At 46.3% G+C, this 23,383-nt stretch overlaps 1 protein-coding gene across 3 annotated transcripts in view; it reads right to left on the reverse strand.

The window, feature by feature from the left end:
• Positions 1-853: 853 nt before the first annotated feature.
• Positions 854-23,383, reverse strand: part of IGSF11 (immunoglobulin superfamily member 11) — a 106,133-nt gene continuing 83,603 nt past the window's right edge. The window contains exons 2-7 of one of the 3 annotated variants that reach the window (XM_063419909.1): positions 8,210-8,373; positions 6,825-7,032; positions 5,867-6,022; positions 4,734-4,856; positions 4,352-4,502; positions 854-3,674 (exon numbers count right to left, since the gene is read on the reverse strand). In XM_063419909.1, the coding sequence (XP_063275979.1) occupies positions 3,224-3,674; positions 4,352-4,502; positions 4,734-4,856; positions 5,867-6,022; positions 6,825-7,032; positions 8,210-8,373 (1,253 nt within the window). In that variant the 3' untranslated portion in view covers positions 854-3,223. Of the gene's footprint in view, positions 3,675-4,351; positions 4,857-5,866; positions 6,023-6,824; positions 7,033-8,209; positions 8,374-23,383 lie in introns of all 3 variants that reach the window. The other 2 variants (XM_063419908.1, XM_063419910.1) reach the window with 2 other exon arrangements.

The following is a 23,383-nucleotide window of genomic DNA, read 5'->3' on the forward strand; positions in this document are numbered from 1 at the left end:
AAGGTCTATAGCTGAAAAGACATTTACAAGAGCATTTGGAAGTGGGTTTTGAAAAATACCCAGAAATGAGTGAGAACATGATGCATGTGCAGCAGGGCTGAATTACCACTGCTGTTGGATCTGTAGGTTTCTGGTTTTAATAATGACTCTCACAATATTTGTGGGATTTTAGAGAAGAAATAGGGAAAATGAAACATGGAGAGAAAAAATGCAAAATCCCTAGCAAAACATCAGGTTGCCCTAGCTAATAATAACCTTCTGGTAGCAGCTGTTGATACAGACTAGGAAGGGTATGCTTTGCAGTCCCCTTATGCCCTGAGAGTGTGAATGCTCAGATACTGAAACTTCATGCTCTGTCTTATGGGGATCAGCACTTCTGTTAAATTCCTAACAGTTTCCCTCATCAAACTTATTCAAGCCCAAGAAAGTCAGTGGCTGCCTTAGATTTTGAATCTGGGATAAACACGCCATGTTTTTGATTGGAAAACCAATATTTGAGCAAAATTTGGCAATTATAAAAAACATTTTCCCACATCACACAAGGCAACATAGGCTCTCCCCTGCCAAAAGACAGAAAATCAAACTCACCTTTGTCTAGAGAAGTGGCAACCTTGCAAGCCTGGGAAATTGTATATTCAAGGACAATGTGTCAGACTGTTATGAATGAGAAAAACAAGGCTCTAGTAGCAGAGCTCACTACCAAATAGGCTGGCCTAATAACATTCAGCTCTCGGTTGCATGGTCACTGCCCACTGCCAGTCACATCAAGGATAAGTGTTAATGGCCAAAGTCATTGTAGTCACAGAATTAGGTAGGAGGAAGAAAAAAAAAAGCAGCAGCAAGCAGGCAGAAGTTCTTTTTTTTATATGAATAAAATTTTATTGAATTTTATACAATTAGAAAGAACAAAGAAAGAGGAGCAAACAGTCTTATGGAGGGTAGGAACCAGAAGAGCTTTCCCAACAGAGGAGGGCGCCTGCTGAGGGCAGTGTTCCTGTAAATGTCACACAGGGGTTGTTCGAAAGCAGAGAGAATGTGTCTGGGCTTTTCTTTGATTGTTTTGGGGTTTTTTCTTCCCACATTAGGGTTTCTAAAGCCACTCTTCTTCCCCCATCAATCCCACCACCCAGCAGCAAAGCGAGCAAACCGGCAGGAAACAGGAGTGCTCCAGTGAAATGTGTGCACACAGAGCAACCGCCTGCCTGCACCACCAGGGGGGTTGCACACATTCTGGATGCAGTGCTGCAGAGGGAGAAAGAAGGGAAGTTGGAAATTTTTTATCTCCTTTTTTATTTTTCCTTTTTTTTTTTTTTTTTTTTAATTTATTTTAAGAAAAGAAGGCACAAAATCTCAGCCAAGCTTCAAACCTAGTGCTGCTTGGGAGCTCCCCGTCTCCCAAAAAGCCAGTGTGTCCATGTGGGAACCCAGCCCTCACCTCTCCCTCCTCTTCCTCAGAGTCTGTGCTTGCATTTGTACTGCTCAGGTAGAAGGCCCTGCCCAAGGTTTGTGCACTGCTAGGGAAAGTAAAGCCGTGCCGGGACAAGGAAAGTGGGGATGAGGAAGAGTCTGTTGGCTTGAACAGACCCTTTTTTCCAATGTGAGAACTATGGAAAGTCACCTGTGACTCCCCACATTGCTTTTCCAAGAGCAGACCTGGGAGGGCTCTGGTGCTTTTTGAGGTGATCACTGCCTTTGCCTGCGCAAGGCTTGGTGTTATGCAGGAGGGCCAAAACCACTATCCAGGCATGGCCTCTTTGAACCAGTGCTCTCTAGGAGGGGAAATCCCAGCCCTCAGTCCAGCCCTCCAAATGGCATCAGGTTCCTTCAGAGGTTTCAACTCTTGGCTTTGATTAAGGCTATTTAGTTGCAATAGAAAAAAGTAGAGGTGCCAGCCACAACCACCTGCCAGGCTGCAAGGAGATGGCAGGGCCACTGGCAGATGCCACCAGTACCCAGTCCCAGGATGCTGTGGGAAAATGGGGGAGGCAGAGAGATAGTGTGTGGGCTTCCATTAACCCTCTGCTTTCTAAAGCAGGAAACAAATCCTGCTGACATGTCTGTGCACGTGGGAGAGCAGGAATGAAAACTCTGATGCCTCTCTGTGAAGGCTCCAAGCACAACATGTGCCCTGCCATGCTGCCCAGCCCTGCATAGCCTGATGAATAAAATCCACCATGCAAACATCAAAGTTGTGGGGTTTGAAGTCACTTGCCCTAAACCAGAGCAGCCCAGGGGCAACAGATGCCGCAGGAACCTGCCTGGTGCTCCACCACACCACCCTGCCTCCTGAATAACCCCAGCAACATTCCAAGAAAAGGAAAAAAAGAGATCCAAGCCCTAGAGCAGCAGCAGCAGCAGCAACAGCAGCAGCAGTGGTGCAGCCTCACCCTGCACCGAGCGAGTGTCTCAGGGAAAGATGCTCAGACAGCTGCATCCTCCACAGCTATAAACAGGGCTCTGGTGGCACTCCAACCTAGTGCAGGAGAAACACCCGGTCTGAGGAGCTGCATGTGTCTGTGTGTGTGTGCCAGTGTGTGTCTGTGTGTGCTGAGGTGGGGGGAAGAACTGTAGAAAATAAAGACAAATGCTTCCCAGTCCACACCCTCACCCAACCATCCCCGTGCCTGGGCTGGTGGCTGTGCCTTCATCTGGCCCTCCAGCCTGTCCCATGCCTCCCCACACCCAGCCCTGGTGCACAGTACTCCCTGATCCAACAGCAGAGCCAGGGCCTGGGAAGCTGGGGCTGCTCAGCCTTCCCTGCCCCCACGCAGGTTGTCGTCCTCTTGGAAACAAAACAGCAACAACAACGGAAAAAAATAATATATATATATATATCTCCCGAACCTCCCTGAAAGACCAAAATGGATGGAATCAGTCCCCAACAAAACCAACAGGAAATAAACGCAAAAGTTCCCCCCAGGGTCAGGCCCGAGCGCATGTCGCAGCTGGGACCCAGCAGCCCGGGAGCACGTCCCACCTCCCTGCTCCTCTGGCCTTGGCACATCTGTGGCGTCCATTGGCACGGGGAGCTCCAGCAGCTGGGGGGAAAGCAGCTGGGACAGGGCTGTCCCACCAGCTGGCAGCAGCCTCCAGAGGGGCGGGCAGGTGGAGAGGTAAGTGTGTGACCCCCCGCCACCTTGCTGCCTTTCAGGAAGGAGTAGGGTCTCTTCACCCCACCAGGGGTGAGAGGCTCCTTGCTCGTCTCTCAGCCGCCACCACAGTCCTACACCAGGGAGCCAGCCCGGCTCTGGGCGGGCACCATGACGGGGACAGCCCCGATCCGCTCCAGCGTGGCCTGGCTGACTGCATAGGAGCGGGTGTGCGGCAGCCGGGGCTTCCTGCTGACAGAGCCGTTGCTCCGGATCACCTCCTGAGGCGACGGCGCCGTGCTGGCCGTCACCACCAGTGTCTTAGGGGGAGCCGGGGACGGGTGGCCGCCGTTGGCGTAGACGGGGCGGGCACTGGTGCTCCCTGAGCGGGAGAAGGGGGGCTGGTGGGCATCGTTGCTGTTGCTGAAGCGGGTGAAGGAGTCCGTGGCGTGGTTGGCTTTGGGGTCGTTCCAGTAGCGGCTGTTGTAGGTGTTGGAGGAGGTGAGGGTGTCGTTCTCTGATGAGGACGCATCAGCGTGGAAGGTCTTTGTGGCAGAGGAGCATTTGGGTGGCAGGTCATCTTCCCTGGGAAGGAGAAGGTGTGAGAGCAAGTGGAGGACGCTGGCCCACTTGTCCAACACCCCCACCCCCAACCACCATGCTGGGGTCAACACCATCAATTCAAGGAGAAGGAGAGCACCAGTGTGAATCAGCATTGCTCCCTGGCCTGCCTGCTCATCCCTCTCTGCAGGACCTACCCGTGTGCTCCATGTGCTGAATTTGCCACTGAGGCAAATTACCCATGCTCATGTGTCTACAAAGAAAGTCAGGCAGTGCCAGACAGTGATAGCTGTGACTGTAACCTGTGTGACCAGAGAATATCACAGCTGTATTTCCAGAGCTTTTCAGCTATCACTGTCTGGCATTATGGGTCAGAATTCCCACCACATCACTGTCCCACAGAGCTAACAACATGAAGTCCCAACCCTCTTGCTGGCAGAGGGGTTGGAATTAGATAAACTTTAAAGTCCCTTCCAACTCAAACCATTCTGTGATTCTATGAAGCCAAAGCTCTCATTAAAGGCAATACTGAAAACAAAATCTGTTGTTACCATTCTTCATTTTCTGGACATATATGGACATCTTCCCCTGACTCCAGGGAACACACCCAGGATTAACAAACACAGGATTTCCAATTTCGCTCCTGTCAGCCGCAGCTTTTGCTCGGAGATCCCCCACCACCAGCTTTAACTGACCCTTACCTTATCTCATTGGGAATTTCCTCCTCCTCTTCTTCTTTGTGTTTATTTTTCCAGTAGAACAGTGCTACAGCCACCAACACAATGCAAACAACGAGCACAACGGCACCTGTGGCCACCGCTCCTGCAATCAGGCCGATACTCCGTGGATGAGCTGTGGAGATGATTGAACAGAGCATGGAGAAGGAGTCAGGCATGGGCTGTGGCCATCTGTAAGCACATGAAGCTACCATGGCTTGGGAGGGGAGAAAGGCAATGTTCCCATTCCAGGGCATGATTGTCTTCTGATAGAGAGGCACGTGGTGGCTCACAGCAAACATGGTTACACACCTTACTGTCACAAGACAGAAGCAGGTGGCCAAGCCTCCCCTGGAAAAACACTTACGTGCAATGACTTGCAGGTCCAGAAGGCAAGTGCTGGTTCCAATGGCATTTGAAGCCACACATTGGTAAAGACCTGAGGACACAGTGCTGATATTTCGGAGAGTGACAGTGCCCTGGACTTGGTCTAGTCAGAGAGAAAAGAAGGATTTAAATCCCTCCCCCGCTTGAGGAAAACCATGAAAAGGCAAAGCCAGCAAATAGAGAATATTGGTGTGAGACTATTAAGAGAGAAATAAATTAGGAAATAACCTTGAGATGGAAGCATTGTGCGTGCATGTACACCCGCAGAGACAAGATTAGGCCTTAAGGAGCTTACACTAGATGTTTCTTTCTCTTCCTATAGAGGAATTTCTGCAGATGAAAGCTTGGGACTCTCAGTGTTGTGTGAGAACAGGGAAGAAAGATGCAAAATTACCTATGTCCAGATCAACTTGTTGAATTCAGTCTTGCTCTGCAGAACCTCTACTCTCCCATCCCTGGGCTTCCCATCTCCTGCTCTGCCAATATTCCTCATTCCTAAAGTATATGAAACTGAAAGCTGGCATATTCTTAAAATACAGCAAGCTAAAGGGCAAACGTACAGCTATCAGTATTTGATCAGGATACCTAGACTAAGAAAACTTATGGATGGGACTTGAGGCTGGGAAACACCAGTTTGATCACAGCCCTGCTTCTCCAAATATCTGAAAAGCAGCTCTGGCAGTAATTTATTGGAGACCTGTGGAATCAGTGTGAAAAGCTGATCATCTTTTCCTGGGATGATTCTGCCTCTCTTTCCCCAGTTTCCATTCTACAAGCCTTTCATTTGGTTTAAAATGGAGGTGAGTTGGCAGCTGAAATTTGTAGCCACATGCCAAAATGTAGCAACCACACTCTCTCTCTTCCTTTCAACCCAGTCCTTGTTTTTCAGTGGGGAACGTGTTTCTGTACCAAAAAAAAAAAACCACCATGAAGATGTAAGTGGCCTCTGGAGGGTACCCAGTCCACTGTGGGCTTTAGGAATCTTCATTCCAATAAAGGGACCATGCAAACGATGGCAGACGGTCAATGAGCCATGCCACCCCTGGCAGCTCAGACAAGGGACAGCCCAGGCTGCCACCCGGGAAATAAGAGGATAATCAACAAAATGAGCACCTTGTGTGGCAGTTGGGGGCAACTTGGGGACATTGTCCAGTTTCTCCCAGAGGTATGTAGGCCGGGGGATGCCTTCTTCTGAGCTGCAGGTCAGTGTGATATCGCTGCCAACGTCCAGGGACCCCTGGATCCTGCAAAGCGGGGTAGAAGGAGGAACTGCGAGAGAAGGGGGAAGGTGATAGAGAATCAGGAAATGTGACCAAACAGTGGAATGCAGGCTCACTCTGGATGTGTGCTGCTGGGGAAAGCAAGGACTGTGGCATGAGCTGTCAAGGGGACAAGAATGAGGCAGCAGACAGGAACTCTTTATGGTTTGGGGGGCGACAATTCACACAAAGATTCCTGACCCACCAGCCCATCAAGGTTACAGACTGCTGCTGACTTTCACAGGACCCAGTTCTCTTAGATCCCAGATCTCTTAGATCCCTCCCTTGAGATAAAGGTGAATATTTCTGTCTTTGAGACAGCAAGGATGGTGAAAGTTAACAGAGCTGCAGACAAAATTTACTGTGATTGGATTTTGCTTTCATATCCCTATAATGGCATGCACTTTGGAGTATTTAGCATCAGTGGGAGCATCCAGAACTAACTGCTTTCATGGAAAGGAAGCAAAGATATAAAGTAATTCTCTCCTGTTGCTATGCACCAAACCCCTTATGCTCCGTTCAGCCCTCCAGGATGCCTTCGTACTTTACTCCTGCTTCTTTGCCACTCCATATCACAATACCACCACAAAAACTCTCTCCACCATATTTTAAACTTCATTACACGCTGCCTGCATACGAAGTCTATGTGCCCTACAAACTCCCACAGTACCCACAAGGCAGCCCATCCCTCACCACGGGATGTGTGTGGGCTCAAAGGCCCACCGTACCGTACTGCTCACGATGCGCTATCATGCACAGAGGTCCCCCTGTCCCTGTTCCCCCCCTCTTCCCCATAATACCAATAAACACACCCAAGACAGTAAGTCCAATGACTCCAATATTCCTGACGCCTCGGTCGGGAAGGTTGTTGACCAAACACTGGTACGTGCCAGTATCCGATAGCTGAGTGTTGTTGATGAAGATGGAGGCACTGGTGGTTGGCATTGTCACAGCAAACCCCACTCGCCCATAGAACTGGGGTGCACCACCAAAGATCTGACCCCCTTGGTAGAGAATAACCTGGAAAAGAAAGGAAGGCTCAAACAACACTCTGTGGGAGCTAAGCAAGGAGGAAGAACATTCAAGCAAAGCAGGGGCTTCCAAAGCCGAAAGGACCAGTTGCTAAAGGACCTCTAAATAACCAAAGCTCAATATACATCCTAGCACAGGTGTTTTTTCCAAAAGAGGAACCCATTTTACGTCAATAAAAATGTTCATAAAGGTAACAGACCAGAAAGAGACCCAAATCGTCTGGCATAGCTGGAATTGCAATACCAGCCTTCTTCATATGATAGTCATTACCCGTCTGGACAGGATCAGTGTACAGAAGCAGAAGCTCTCTGCAGGTCAGTGAATACTCTGATGGAAAGCATCTGCCCAGTGGACAGTATCCTTTTGAGTCTCCCATCAGTAAGATCCTGCCATGATTTGACACTGCTTACTGAACATCTTTGGGATGAGCTGAATGACAAGCAGGGCAACCTTTGAACCTGCACAGCCTCCGCCAGTCAGACTGTGCTCAGACCAAGTCCCTGAGGAGCAAGTATTCTTCAGTGCAGGTTCTCACACTGAATACAAAATGTGATGAGGGCAGCATGACCCAAGATAGATGTATTTCAGAGAAATGGTGTTCTTCTGTTGTCAGAGCATGCGGGCAAAAAACAGGCCAGCATATCTCGGGTTATGATTGTTGTGCCCACCATTATATAATCTCATTTGCTAGTATTCGTAAGAATGGACTTGCAAAACCTACAGACAGTGAAAAAATAAGAGGGGAAGTAAAAGGGGCGATGAGTCTATGCGAGGTTATGTGTTAGAGGACATTTTACATAGATTTCACAGGTTTAAAGCTGCAGCTACTCCCAGGCCCTCCAAATTCCGTATCCAATGCACCAAAACTTGGATTACATCTCCAGTGGTCTTTTGAACACACAAACCACTAGGGGCCCAGGGCAGCAACACAGTATCACACACACTTGCCCCAGCTGTACATCCAGCCAAGGACACAATGTGCACCTGTTAACAAAGCATTGAAGAAACAGATTGATGTGATATCCAGAGGGCATGTTCAGCAGTGAAGGGACAATGAAGTTCTGGGACAGCCATAGACTCAGCATTGTAGAGGGCCTACACCCAGAACAGGGTGGGGAACAGTAAAGCCCCAAGGAAATACATGCTCCAGGAAGAAAAGACCCACCTGTTGAGGCTGGTTGGCGTTAGAAAGAGGAATGACCATCCAGATGACATTAAGGTTAGTGAGAGCAGCGTTAGTGGTGAAGGTGCAGGGCAACACTGCTGTCTGGCCTCGGGCAACCTGGATGCTCCCTGAACTGACTGACACCTCCAGAGGACACACCAGACCTGGAAAGAGAAGGACACACACAGTTCAAACATTTCAGGAGAAGGACACAGTTTGTAGCACTGCAGGTGGCCCCATACACTTGCAGGTCACAACACAGTATCCCATTTCTACACTCCTGTACCCTACTACATCAGGCTAAAAGGAATTATATTCCTTCCTCACAGATCACTTTGCTGTCATGCAGACCTTTTTTACAGACAGATGTAGATATGTGGTCCTGTTAAGTGAGGGCATTTTAGTTTCAGAGCCTCTGAGAACAGCTGGGAGTTTTTTGGCAACAGGCAAAGAACCATAAGAACAACCAAGCTGTGTCTAAGAAAATAAGATATATTTTCAAGCCCATCAATCTTAATAATACCAAACATCAGGAAAAGAGAAAAATAAACTGCAATATTAACCAAGAAACACAGTTCTCCTCCCACTTCTATGTCTCGTAAAATACAGCAAGACCAGAAGTATTTTTAGCAATATTTTTAATTTAAAAGGATAAAAGTCAAAATATTTTCCAGTCCAAGCATTTCTATTTAACTGATGAAAAGTTACTATTGCTAAGGGAGGATCTCATCAAATCTAGCTTATTTTCCAAGATGTCCACCATTCACTTCTTTGCATCCCACACAGACTGGACAAGGATGAAAGCCTGATAAGCCCCAGCTTCCCAGTACAGCAGCTCAAGGCTGCCATTTTAAGACTGCAAGTCACACAGGAAAATATCTCTGTTCCTGCCACCAAAATCATGGAGAATGAAATTAACCAAGGGGTCTCCATCACCACTTCAAGTAGCACTAAAATGCTTTAAACCATTTTTCTCCACAAAATGAAAACATTGACTACAAAAAGCTATGTCTCTATATGACAGCTCACCACTTTCTTGTTCAAAACATGTGGGAGGGTACTGGAGAAGGCAAGGAGTTTTCAAGCTCCAAGGCAACAGTAGAATACTGCTAGCATCCAGGTGTTGTCTGCAGACCACACCATTCTCTTGCTGAATCCAGGAAGGGCTGCCTGCAAAGTTTCTATTTTCTGCCAAGAGACAGGAGTTTGCTGAAGATGAAATACTTCATGAGAATAGTTTTCTGTCTGAACTACCCAGAAATGGAACAGGCTGATGTCTGAGGAAAAGGTGAGCATCTCCCACATGCTTGTCTGCTGAGATCCTTCCCAGACTGCCTAATGTAGAAATGCGGCACCAGAGCCTGGAAGTGCTGAGCTTCAGGTGCTACAAAAATCCAAAGGTTCTAGCCCCTGAACAGCTTTCCATGTGTTCTGATGTTTGAACTGCCTGCTCCAGAGTTGCAGTACTCAAGAACTTCGCAAATTCTCAGCCACCTCCTCCAAACTTTTATTCCTTCCACCACATCTCCTACCTCTAAAGCGCCAAGTAGTTCAGGGAGGCTCAGAAATGCTTCAGAACTGAGTCAGACAAAATTTTACTTTAATCTCTTCAAGTGAAGTTCACAAGTTCCTTACTTCATGAGGAAAAAAGCACCCTGAGTCTGACTTTCCTCAGTGTCTTGGGACTTATTTAAAAATACGTTTTGGGAAACTCTTAGGTAAACAGTCTCCAGTGCGAACTTCTCAGAGAATGAGGTGGCTGGATGAGAAACAGCTGGTGAAAGCTTAATCCATCAATATCCTATGCAAGTCTGCCAGTAGCAAGCAGAAGTAAATAACGTGAAGAGTCAGTAATAGGCATCACCTTTATCACAAGGCATCTGCCTTCCAGCCAGGCCTGTGGGCAACAGGCTGGGAATGGTTTTGGACTCCTCATTTTCTTATGGCTGGCCAGGCAGTGGCACTGGCCCAAAGCCCAGAAGTGATCCATGTCAACTTTGGAGACATCTCTTGCTGAATATGACTCAGACAAGGAATTGTCTTTTCTGCAGGTTGAAATTTGAAGGCTATCTTGCCATGACTACACATCCAGTCTAGCATCATCCATGTGCTAACCAGTGTGCGGGGAGTCACAGTGATTTGAACATCTATTGGATTGACCTCTCTCTCCAACATGGTTATGTTCGGCATAGATCTCATGAGATCCTCTCCATGAGAGGAAAAGAAACTACTCGTCCAACTTGGAACAGCACTATGTGTTTTTCAGCTTCATTCCTTATCCCTTCCACTTTCCATTCCATGAAAAACCCACACGTTCAAATTCTTGTCATTCAAAAAAGGTAATACTTAAGTGTGAGTGTTCCAATTTACTGGAAAAGTTAGACTTTGCAGTTTGCTTTGCAGGATTAGTTACATCAATCACTCAGTCATCAAGCTGATGAGATTTTCTTGTCTAATCACCCTCTTCCTATTCCTAATATTTATTATTAGTTGAGTGTAAACATCCTGCAGAATAATAAAAACACTAAAATAGAACATGCGTAATTTATTCACCGTAAAAATAATTTTTGCTTCATTTGAGAATTTCCCGAAGTATTCATGAGCAATTTTAAAAATGAAAGAAAACACATATTCCGTTTTCCCTGCCAGTAACCCCACTTGTGTGCTGCAACACCCCACAGCCCACGTTATCTCCTTTTCCTTTCAAGGCACCACAGCATCGCTTTTAATTTGAGTGCCATGGAACACGGAAGCACTAAGGAGGAGCTGAGCTCTCTATTCATTTCTCTTGTCAAGAGGAGGTGCTTTGAACCTGGCCTGCAACATGAGCACTACCCCAGACACACCACTGTCCTATCTCTGCCTTGTTAAACCACCAAGCAAGCCAGTGCCTCAATCTTGCCTTTACCTCACACAGCCCAGGGCATGCCAGCTGCTCTTTTGTCCTTTTTTGGCTCTTTTGTCATACAAGGAAGGTGCCACTTAAGACTCATTTTGTCAAGCTGAGTGGCTCCTGCGGGGCTACAGCTGGGGAAAACACACACAGCCACTTCTGACATGGAAGCTTGAGCAAGGCAAGAGGAAAGGTAGGCAAAGTCCTCTCCCAGCAGCATGAACTGGGTAGGGTGGTGTGTCAGCACAGCACTGGGCGGGCAGTACTGCAACATGACTCCTTTCCCAGTGAGACAGCCAAAAGAGCAAAGGCCAAACCCTCTTCAGAAGCTCCACCATCTCAAGACTACTAGAAAATGTAACACATTTTCACATGCACTTGTCCATCTATGCAAGTACTTTTGTGACTGCATTCTTCCACACCAACACTTGAGGCCCAAAACACAGATGGAGGCACACAAAGTCACATACACTTAAAAACCTGTATGCCCAGGAAGACAACTACTAGGAAAACTCAACCGAATGATTTTTGTTTAAACATTTCAAAATTAGGCATTGCAAAAATGTGGGTTTGTATTAATGCAAGAGGAGGGAGGCAGAGGACAGAAGGAAAAAGAGATTTCAAATTTAGCATATCTATTGGGACAAGGATTTTTCAATGCAGCCTAAGGAATGAGGACTTGAATTCCCTTGAGTAGATATAAATGCAAATATAGATATATGCACACACATACAGCCTACTAAGTCAAATTACACATAAGAGGTCAGAAAAATCAAGCAAAGGATGTTGTAAGAAGTTTCCTTCTGCAAAGTTATATAATCCAGGTATTTTCTAAGCATTCAGAATTTTAATGACTTCAGAGAGACAAAGAATCGATCACCACCAAATCATCTCTCAGAATTGGATTACAGTGGCCATTACACCCTCTCTTGTGACTGCAGCCTCCTCCTTACTTCGTAATTAAGCAACCCTGTAAGCAGCATGCCCAGAGGATGAGCAGGGTACACCACCGTCAGCAGAAAGAGGACTGGGCCCTTCCTGCACGTAGGACACTTTGATCTTAGCTTGATTCAGCAAACAGCGTTCTCCTTTGATCCCGAGGCAGCAGCTCCCGTCACTAATTAGAACCGATGCTCCATTTTTCTGTCCCCTATCAGCAAACCAGTCAGCAGAAGAAGGTTTTGGCTGCAGAGACTCTTTCCCAATTTCTTTACATTTTCAGGATCAAGTAATTATTCTGGCAACAGAACTGATTTCATTTTTGATGGCTCGCTGCTGCTGTTTTTCCCAGTGGCACCTCAGCTCCCTCCCTGGTATCCATGAAGAAGTCTATGTAGGTAGTTTATACACCATGGCACAAGCACATAGGACACAATCCCACAACACACACTGCCCTCCCTGGTGGGTGTAAGAAGGAGTCAGATGCTGCCACATTTTCTAGCTGCCTTAGAGGGGTTGCGGGCTTCACAGAGCCTTCAGAATGTACCAGATAGAGTGAAGCTGAAAGACATGGGCAAATCTTAGGACTTTAACTCATTCTAAGTTGTTAAAAAAATGTTCCCAGCTCCCATTCACTGCCACACCTTTCTGCCAGAGATCACCAGCAGAATCAGCAGCTTTTAGCTCTTGCTAGCAGCAAACTCCTGATACCCACAGGTAGAGACCAGAGTACAGGTTCACTCTGCAGTGCTGGCAACCAGGGAAGCAAATGGTCAGGGGAAAAAGGAGGGAAGAAGGTGTGAAAGGGATGAAAGAAACCTTTAGCTATGTGCATTCTGCATCCCCAGACCTCAAGGGATAATGTGCAGGAATGTGTGTCGCTGTGGGGAAAATGAGAATAAAGCTTCAAGCTGATTCAGCTTGCATCTGAAACCCAGGGAATGGCTGGAATGGCTCCCGCCTGTCCCAGCACAATTAGCAATCCTGTTGCCACATGCTGGGGAAGATACCTTTGGCAGTATGACATTTTGGGTCCCTTGCTAGAGAGGCAAAGATGAGGTCACACAGAAGTTTCAAGAGCAGGGTAACAACACAGAGTTCCATCTGGCAACCGCAGGCAATGGAGGGAGAAACCGCAGAGCAGTGTTTTTCCTGAGATCAAAGGAAAATACAAGTTGCTGTGCCTTTTGTCTGCCTCTCATCTCTGAGTCTGGGACCAAAGCTACCCCCTGTGCTAAAGAAGAGAAAGGTCTCCCACCCTGAATGAGCTGAGGTACACTGCCAACCCAACACACTGAGCAGCAGCAAAACCTACTACCCAGGAAGGAGTGACTCACAGCAGGAGGAGATGGGAACAGATGCAGGCAGTACATCTGCAATAGGACCTGCCTCTGCAGCAAACACTCAAAAGCCCCTCAAGGAGCCTGGCTTGCAGTTGCAAACACAGAACACATTGGAGTTATCCAGTATGATATGACAGCATCCAAACTGGCTGCTCAACAAGACGTTGGAATACCGGTCTTGCCCATTCTCATCAGGGAGCTGTGTATCCTGCTCCATTCTGGATGTGGAACATTTGCTAGTTCAGAGTCTACCTAATCAAACACAGTATTTACCCAGCCTAGTGTCTGGAGGCAGCTTGCAGTAGACTCCACCCTGCTTGGGGAACCAACATCACCAAGCACTACCATGGAGCTCAGATCTGAATTTATGCCCAGCTAGGCTATTTCCAGTTCACTAAGGAAATTCTACCATGGAAAAATTTCCAGGCTCCAAAGTCATTCTGCAGGGCAGGCATTTGGGACAGATTCACACTGTTCATAGTAGACTGGGTCCAAGATCCTAGCACAAATTTTCCTGGGAAGGATGCTTGGTAGAAACCTCCTTGGAACAATAATAGTGGGAGTAATGGAGTGAGGAAGAAAGGGCTCCAGCAAATAATAGTCTGCCTGCCAGCTCATAGCAAGAAGGCAAAGTTTGCTCCAGAAATTTGTAGGGGGGTTGCTCCTGTGTCCCAGTTTGAGGGCATATGTTATACAAGTGGCTGACAGGTCCAGCAATGGGACAGTAACCTGTGGGGGACAATGGAAAAGTGTATAAAGCAAAATAATTACCAACACTTTCCTTCCTATCTTTGCTGGCTCTGCAGGACAGACTGGAACAAACAGCAGGAAAACAATCCCATCTAGCATGGTTTAGAGCAAGGTCTCCGTAATACAGGTATTAAAACTATACTGATGCTAACTTTTCCTCTGAGGTGTTTATTGTGTTAGTATTCCTGTTAAATGCAGGTCAATAGGCACCTTTGACCCTGGAGAAACCATCAGACACAGCTGGTGGTATCAAGTCATTCCCCCAGCACAGAACCTCCCAGGTGAAAGGTCCATTTTACTCCAGTAAGAGTAATCTGCCCCACCCGTCAGATACGCAGGCCGGCAGACACTAATCCAGGGAGAAAACATAGTGTCAGGGTCTTGAAGCTGAGCCCTGCAGTGTTTCTTGCCAAGAACTAGACTAGCTGTGAGGGACACTGGCTACCTCTGAAATCACGCTGATCACACTGACCCTTCTTCCTTACCATTTATAATCTCATCTGAACTAGACAGAAAACTAACAGGGGAAAATTCCTGCTGACCCACTCCACTCTGGCCTCAGCTGCTGACCGGTGAGCAGCAGTCACTACCACCCCTGCCATCTTCTCTTTTGGAAATAGGTCTTTCTCTGCAGTTGGGAGGAGGATTTCAAACAACTCAAACATCCAGACAATTGGGATGACATAGAGCATATATCTGTCCCTATGCTGACCTCCCCAACCTGCAACTGTAAGACAGGATGAAAAATGGACTTTACGACCAAAAAAAAAAAAGGCAGGAAAGCTTTCAGCTGCACACACTTCCAGAATGGTGTCAGTTCCCTTCCATGTCCTTGTCAGAGGAGCTGGATTAGCTCTTGAAGGGGTAGGAAAGGGGCTCTCATGACATACTGAGGAATTTGATTCCTTCTCCGTTTCTGGCACACTCCCCGGATCCTGCTGAGCAAGCCAGACAGCTTCAGGTATCTTCAGAGGGTCCCCATTAGTGTGAGATCCTCATGTGCTCAGGTTTAGACCTCAAGAGTTTGATTTGCTGAACTGCATTGAGCACTTAAACCTGCTAGGGAAATTGAGAGGGCCTTTTCTCTTCAGCTAGCAGAGTCCATGTGATGTTAAGCTCCCTGAGCACCTGAATTGTGCTTTTCCAACAGATCTCAGTGCTTCTGTTTAATTCGTCATAGACTTGAAATGCAAAAGAACTTCTGGAACAGTGAGAAGAATCTGGTGTTAGAGCCACTTGTTGGCATGGGCTAAGTGGAAACAAGAACCCAAATCTGGTTCACAGATGCAGCATCATGGGGCCAATGACCCAAATGGTCCTTCCCAGTTCTGGACTCCTGCTGGGATCCCAGTTAAGGCTTCTCTTACATGTGTCTATCAAGCCTTGCTGAAGCTTCCAGGAGAGCTGCCACCTTTGCAGCTCTAGCAAGCTGGGATGGATGCCCTGCATCTGTCTCTGCTGCCTTGAATGCAATATGTGTGCAAGTTAGAGGCAGAAAAACAACTGCATTGTAGTAGAGCATTATAAAAATACAAAGGAACATTGATAGGAACAAAAATAGCGTCTACAATGACATTAGCTAGGATAAAGCTAATCAATGGCTGTGCTCTGGGCATGCGTTAATCCCCTTTCCATGGTATAGGGTTGCACTATTAGTACATTGTGGGGAGTTTAACACTTCCCTCCAATGCATGCGGCACCGGCTGGAAACAGAAACTGCTGTGATCTGAGCTGGCAGTCCTTGAATTCACAGCATTTGCAGAGGACTCAAGGAGCAGCTGCACTTGGGAGGTTGGGGTTTTTTTGCTGTAGCAGATGAGCAAGGCCAGAGGGGACTCAGGGACCAACAGGAACTGAAGAGCTCACTCATTTCTCCCCTAAATTGAGAGTGGAGGGGTGAATAAGGCTAATTCAGCCCCCTCTGTGGGACCATTTGGTGTCAATTTTATCCATGCCTGGCTGTGCTTAGAATCAGAGTCATCAATGACTCATACCCTGGGACTCAGGTGGGCAAATCAGGAGCAGGCGATCTGTCTACGGAAGATGGCTCAAGGCCACACAAGGCAGGATACCCAAGGTACAGAGTCGTGTGTCCTTGCAAGAGGATGCCAGTCATTTCCTTCTCTCCTCAGGTCCTTCAGAGATGCCTGAAACACTATTTTACAAATAGCAAGCACAGGTAAGGAAGAAAGCAAAAGTTTAACTGGGCACAGAAAGTTATTTGCCTATTCTTTGTCTTTTACAAAACTAAGACTGGCAAAAACACGCTTCCTTTTCCTTCACCTCCCTACTCCTGTGATAGACCAGCTCTGAGGAATCCTGATGCAGTAACTTAAGATGTTGTCATCATCTGCTCTTTGCCTTGTTGCTCAATACAAGGTTATTGCCCCAAAGCCAGTGAAAGCAGAAGAGAAGCAGTGCCTCTCCCTCACAGCTAGGCATTAAGCAGTATAACCTGCTGAGGAAGGTGTGGGGACATTCTAACTTCCTTTGCTGTGGAAGGGGAAAGCTGCATTGCAGACACACTGTCCTGTTCTGCTCACTGCTACGGTAGAGGCATCATCCTACAGTAGTGGATGTCTAGGGATGGGAACATTTTAAATGACCACAGTTACTTTAGCAAAAGTGACTTGGGGATGAAAGCTTATCAGACGTTCATATAAGTACATTTAAGGTAAGAAGCTCAGCTTGAGTTTGCAAAAAGCCTGCAGCAGCAGCACTGAGCTGCAGACTTGCCCATTCATCTAGCTGGGATGCCAACATAAACCTCCCACATCCCTCCTCTCAATTATCTTACTGCTTGCCGCAGCACACCAGAAATGAAAATTCACCTTTTACACAAAGATTGGTATCTATGTTTCCTGAAAGAAGGAAAAGGCACAGAACTGACTGAGAGCAGTGAAGGTACACATTGACTTAATTTTCCTGAAGCAGGTTGCAAAACCTCACTGAAGCCAGCTTTTAACATTTGGGAAGGTCCACCATGGCCAGCCCTTGTCTCTGAAAACATCCTCAAACATCCCTGTGAATATCTGTCACCACACCTGAGCCCACGCATGACAAGTACAGGTTGAGGCCGCATGGGATGAATTGAGAGCTGCATGTAACATGCTTACCCCAGAGTGGGCATCTATTTAGAGCTCTTCCCAGGATCTAAAAGCAAAAATAGGCTCGAGTTCCTGCCCTCCCTGATCCCGTTTCTTTGCTAGCATTCTCCCAGCACAGCCCCGTCAGCAGAGATGTGTCACGCTGCGGATCGGCGCCAAGTGCTGGCAACAGCACGTGACATTGCTGACACAGCAAAGTTGTCTCCTTGGGGAGAAGGTATCCACTGGTGCCTCTACAAGAGAAATGTACCTGCCCCCAAGACTGGGGAACAGAGAGTCAGGGTTGGGAAGCTGAAATTAAAACAGGTCGGCAAAGCTTTACTGAGACACTCACTTCTATTTTCTGTTTGCCGAGACATAAAAAATACATTAACAGCCCAGCAGCTTTGTAAATGATTTATGGTCGAAAGAATAAATTTTTTCCTTCTCTCCTGGCTAAAAAAAAATACAAAAAGATTGCAACGGTGATAAACTGCTTAATAAGGGAAAACAACTCAAGGTTTAAATATATTCAATGGTATATTGAGTGGGAAGGACAGAGCCCATAAGGAATAAGATTAAAATCCAGTGAGGGGAGTTGGCACAGGGGAAGACAGGATGAATGGATGGGCAGGCTGGAATATACAACTCATGCAGTGGGGAAAGGCAGCAGCGTGGAATGCAGCTGCCAGACAACCATCCTTAGGTCAAACTCCAGTGCAAATATCCCAGCCTATGGTTCAACCCACTGCTTTTACCCAAAGCATCAAGAGTTAGGTCTATCCTCCCCCAAAAGGAGGAAGAGCAGAGGGTGATGAACAAAAAAGGTGCAGGGCTTGCCCCATTAAACACAGGCTGGGTGAAGATCCAGGGACTTGCTGGATGCTGCATCTTGTCTCCCTCCCTGCAGACACCCCTGACATCATCTAGGAGTCCTCAAGGAAGTTCCCTGCAAGGGGAGGGTTAAGCTGGGCCAGACGTAGTTCAGCTTGGAGAGGTGCTGAGGACAGCTTCAGGAAGGAGAGCTTTAGGGAGAGGGCTGTGGGGCTGCAGTAGCAGAATGGGAGCTGGGATGGAGGTTTAGGAAGTTCAGGGGACCATGCGCAGTGGGGTTTGGGGATAGGAAATAAATTCTGAGAAATGGCTTCACTTCTCCAAGCCCAATGCAAGGGAGCTCCTCCCTTGCTTCTTGGGGCCACCTCACATGTCTCTGTTACTGGGATAATCCAGCATCATCATCACCCCATGGTCGCTTATTTTGGCCTGGGGGGGATTAGGCACTCCTTAAAAAAGGAGTGCCTAAGACACAAAATAATACAAATATTTTAAAATATTTAAATAATAGTAATTAAAATATTTAAATAAATTAAAATAAAAACAATCCCCAAGGAATCAACCTCCCAAGCCCTTTCTGAGAAGATCGGAGAGACTGATCCCATTTTCCTTGAGGATGGGAGGGACTGTCACCAGGACAAGTATCAGATTCCTAAAGGATCTGGTCCAGCAACTCATAAATTTTGGCTGAGGCAATGCCAACAAGTTGGCTATCTGCTTTCCACACCCATTTTTTGTCTTGTGTGTGAAATGCTCTCATCCTGTGGGGTGCACAGGCTTTGCAAGGGGAAGGATACTTGGCCAGTGTTTGTTGTTCACCAAACCTTTGAGCTCCCTTAAAAATTTTCCTGCTCTGTGACCTGACTGAGTCCTGATTCCACTAAAGGCAGGTAAGTCAGTGGAAATACAGCTAAAAATATATATGTTTAAAAATTAGGCACATGTTTAAATATCTTGCCAAGCTGGGGTTTAAAAAAACTCCTGTAGCTTGTTCATAGTAGGGAGAGCCTTTAAGGCCTAAGAATGTGGAAAATCACGGTGAAACTTCTCTGTCTCCAAACAAGACTGATTAAAGCAAAGTCTCTCTAAGCAGTTGGATTGAAACTAGTTTATCTGAGCATATTCAAAGATATTAGACTCCCATATCTTAAACTTCATTAATCCCAAACTACTTTGGATTTAAAATTATTAAAAACAAGCAAACATAAAGGAAACAAAAAAGGAACACTCTTTTTCATTTAAACTGGAAAGAAAGAAAAACCCAAATTTGTCTTTTGCTCTGGCAAATGTCAGGTCAGTAATTGAATGTTTCAGATTATGAGTTGAGCTGTCTAGAAGAGGTTGTAAAAGGAAAATTTTCTACTGGGAAAAGAAGAGTTTTCATTAAAATCAAAATAGGTTGTAAGACTATCAACTTTGATGACGTTTTCAGTGAATGAAGACAAAATGAATTGCTTTGACTTCCCCATTTAATTATGGTAATATTGGCACACTTCAGTTCAATAAGGTAAGAACACTTTATTTCAATCCATTTAAACTTTTGCCATATATTTAGATATTACATAAATTCTGACTTTGCATCATTTTATGCACTTCCAGTGCAGTGAATACACACACACATACTTAATGTTATGGCCTTTCAACATCATGTGAATAGTCTCTTTTCCCAGTGGAAATTTACCCTGATTTTTGATCCTTCCAGTATGAGACCTGATCTCTCACTATGATGTGAAATGAAATAGAGAGGGTACATTAGGACTTCCCTGGAATAAAGGTCCACTTCGTTACCTGCTTTAGCTACAAACAACTCCATCACAATCTTCTTATGGGAACACCCAATGCTGGAGCTGTAGATGCTTCCTCGTGAAGTTTGGTCCTCATGTGGCTCAAGGGGAGAGTGTCAGGCACAGAGACTTCCACACAAAAGCCACAGCAACACATCTATTTAAGCACTTTGCAGTCCTTTCCCAGAAGGAGAGTCACTTCATGCTCTCTGCCCTCTGGAAGTGCAATCTTTCCAACCTGCCTACACCAAACCCCAAAGCTCTGGTGCAAGTGTTGCTGACTATAAATCAGTTCCCGACACTCCAGTCATTTGGGCTAATCATTCCCACATTGTGTGTTGGAAGCAGGACCAACAGATGAAGTGTACACAGCCAGATTAATACAAATCTGCTGTCCATCTGCTATGTGTCCTTTTGGCATGTGCCAGCACAGGGTGCAAAGAGAAACACGTCCCAGAGCTGAGAGGCTCTCCCTGCTCATCGTGTACCCGGAGCTGGAGCATCTGCAGCTCTAAACATCCAAGCCAAGATCACTGAGCCTGATTTTTCCCAAATGCTGTGCACTTTACCCTCCAGCCAGTGCCAGCCCCTCGGCACTCTAGCTGAGTACACAGCATCATGCTGAAAAACTCAAATGCAGAAAGTTGCACACGTAGCTCTAAAATATGCCAGGAAGGAATGCAGAGTCTCCATTTTGCAGTGAGGAAAACCAAGATGGAGCGAGGACATAACTCACCCAAACACCATGCAGCAGGTCAATGGCGAGACAGGAACAGGACTTTAGAACCTGATTCATGGGCTTTGCTCTGCCTATTAATCACTCTCTCCACCACTGTACCAAGTATTAGTATTGATTTCAAATTAACACACACATACATCTTATCAAGGAGAAAAGAGAGTAACCAAGAAGGCTCACTATGTTAATCTCCATTGGAGGCCAACATGATTCTAAGAGCAAACATTTTCTGCAAGCAGCCCAGGCCCAAAGCATTCCAGGCTGGGAGGAACAAAGCAGGCACCCTCAAGGAACTATCAAATGCTTATAAAATGCTCCAAACCTCTTGAGCAGCTTTTAAAAAAACACAGAGTACAATCATAACATGCTTGAAATGCAGAGAGGAGACTGCAAACGGAGATGCTGCTTTTACTGTACCTGACAATGCACCTCCCTCCTTACCACCTTATTTTCTGATGCCAAGATCTGAGAGTTAACTCCGGGTGACCAAGCCTCACAGTGCCATCTGATTTTATGCTTGCCCTCTCTTCTTCCCTTCCCATGATGTCCTGAATTCCCTTTTACAACAGCTGCTAACTTTTGCAAACATAAAACCGCTACAAGCTTCCCTTGTCTTTTAGAGTAAAAGTCTCAGGAAAACATTTTGCAAATTTTCCCTCTGTAACAGATGCAAGAAGTTGCTTATGCCCAAGCAGCAAAGTACACAACTGCTCTGAACTAACATTTTTTTCTGCACAGCTGGCTCAGTTTTTCACACAGATGTTGTTTCTCCTGCCAAGTCTAAGAGCACACAGAGCAGCATTAATATGAAAGAGCCCAATTGGGCACTGGTTTAACAACAAGTTGAAAATTCCCCAAGCATAGCCTGTGTGTTGGGTTTTCCCTTTCCTTTGTTCTGGGTTGTTGTTGTTGTTGTTTGCTGTTTGTTGAGGGTTTTTTGTTGGTTTGGTTTTGGTTTGGGAGTTTTTTATTTATTTTTATTTTTTTAATGCACTCAGAAGGAAGAAAAAGAAAAAAAAAAAAAAAAAAAAAAAAAAAAAAAAAAAAAAAAAAGGTAAAATTGAACAAAACCATAAGAAGCCACTGAAGAAAGTCTTAGCCTTTCAGGGGTAAATTCCCTTTCTGAAACTTGAAACACACATTAATCTTTAATGTTAAACAGTGGATTAAAAATTAATTCAAAAATCTCACAGTTTGGAACACTTACAAGTCTACTGCATTTTTAAAAGCTCAGATCAGTGCTACTCTGCATAAAGAAGTCTCCCCAAACTCTTTCTTTTCTCTTGAAGCCAAGAGCAGGTACTCACTGCTCTCCCCGGGTATCCTTAAAGCTCAGAGAAACTCACTTGTGGTTCCCAAGAGCTGGGAAAGGCTGAGCCCTCAATTTTACTTACTTTTTTTGTGCTCCTTTTTGTTTGCCCAGAGGGGAAACCAAAGGACCAGGCAGAGTTGTTGCAGTTTCCACAAGTATTTTTGGAGCCATGGCGCTCTTACCAGCTGCTGCCTTACAGCTCTGCAGGAGGCTGAGCAGGAGGGTTCCATCTCTAGAGTCTGTGCTACAACATCATTTACCATAAGGGGTAAAAGTTTCTCTTTAAGCATCACCGTTTTTAACAGCTGCCTCAGCACAGTTACACCAGCAGTTGCCATCACAAAACAGCCTCTCTCCTACGCTCTTTTCTGCACTCTCAGGCTCGTCTCTGTCCAAATCCTCCACCTGAGACCATCCTCAGGAGGCTGCCTTCCCCTGCAGCCAGCTGGGCCCACGCCAGATGAACCGCGGTGCCAGCCGAGGTGAGCGCTGCCCGCACACCTCCTGGGCGAGGAAGCTGCACAGGCAGTCAGCACAGCTCTTGGAGGGGACTGTCCACCCCAGGGAGGTGCTGGTGCCTCTCTGACCCTCCAGATGCTGTCAGAGGAGAGGACATCTCATCTGCAGTCAAGACTGCTACCTGCTGTGTGATAAGTACCGTGTGAGAATGAGCAGGCTGCGCTGCCCCACATGTGGGCACACCCAATATCACCAGGCTCTGGGTGAAAATGAAGCAATCCATTCCTAGCTTTAAATCAGTGCTTGTATTCGGGGAGAAAAATAAATGAATTGAAAAAAAATGCACAGAAGGGTTTAAACACCTACAAATTGCACTTATCTCTCCCTTGTTTATCATAACTTTTCCTGCCATAGTTGCTAATGGAAATAATAATAATCACCGTAGTAGAATCATGCTTTGGCTTCTTTCCCAGATTCTCTTCTTGTTCACCAGGCAGTCAAGTCATTGTATCACCAAAAGTTCACAGAGACCTGGTTTCACAGGAGAAGTGCCACCAAGAAAGGTTTTGACAGCTTCCCGTGGAAACTGAGAAAGCAGAAGTGTAAAGGAGGAGAGCCCTTGCCTTGGGGACAGGGGAGTGACAGGCAGGGGGATAAAATGTGGCAAATCTCCACTATATTTGCCAACAGTGGAAAGCAAACAACAATTATGAATGAACAGACAATTCAGCGCACAAATAGTCCTGCTCAGGATGCCCACATGTTCTCCCATCAGGATCTGAGCACCCCTGGGACCCAGGGGAGGCAAGGAGCCAAAGCCCAGGTGGTGTGCCTATGCCTGTGCAGAGCCAGACAGGAACCTGCACTCTCTACCTTGGTAGTTCATCTTCCAGATCATCTCTCCTTCTATAAATTCAGTCTTCTGCTTTTAAACTCATGTGCCCATCAAGTCAGATTACAATTAAAGCTCTGCAAGTATGGCAAAATATATTCATGAACATCTGTTTGAATAATAAGCCTGAATTTGCTTCGACAGTA

This window comes from Prinia subflava, chromosome 28 (assembly GCF_021018805.1).
Source record: "Prinia subflava isolate CZ2003 ecotype Zambia chromosome 28, Cam_Psub_1.2, whole genome shotgun sequence".
Taxonomy (NCBI): Eukaryota; Metazoa; Chordata; class Aves; order Passeriformes; family Cisticolidae; genus Prinia; species Prinia subflava.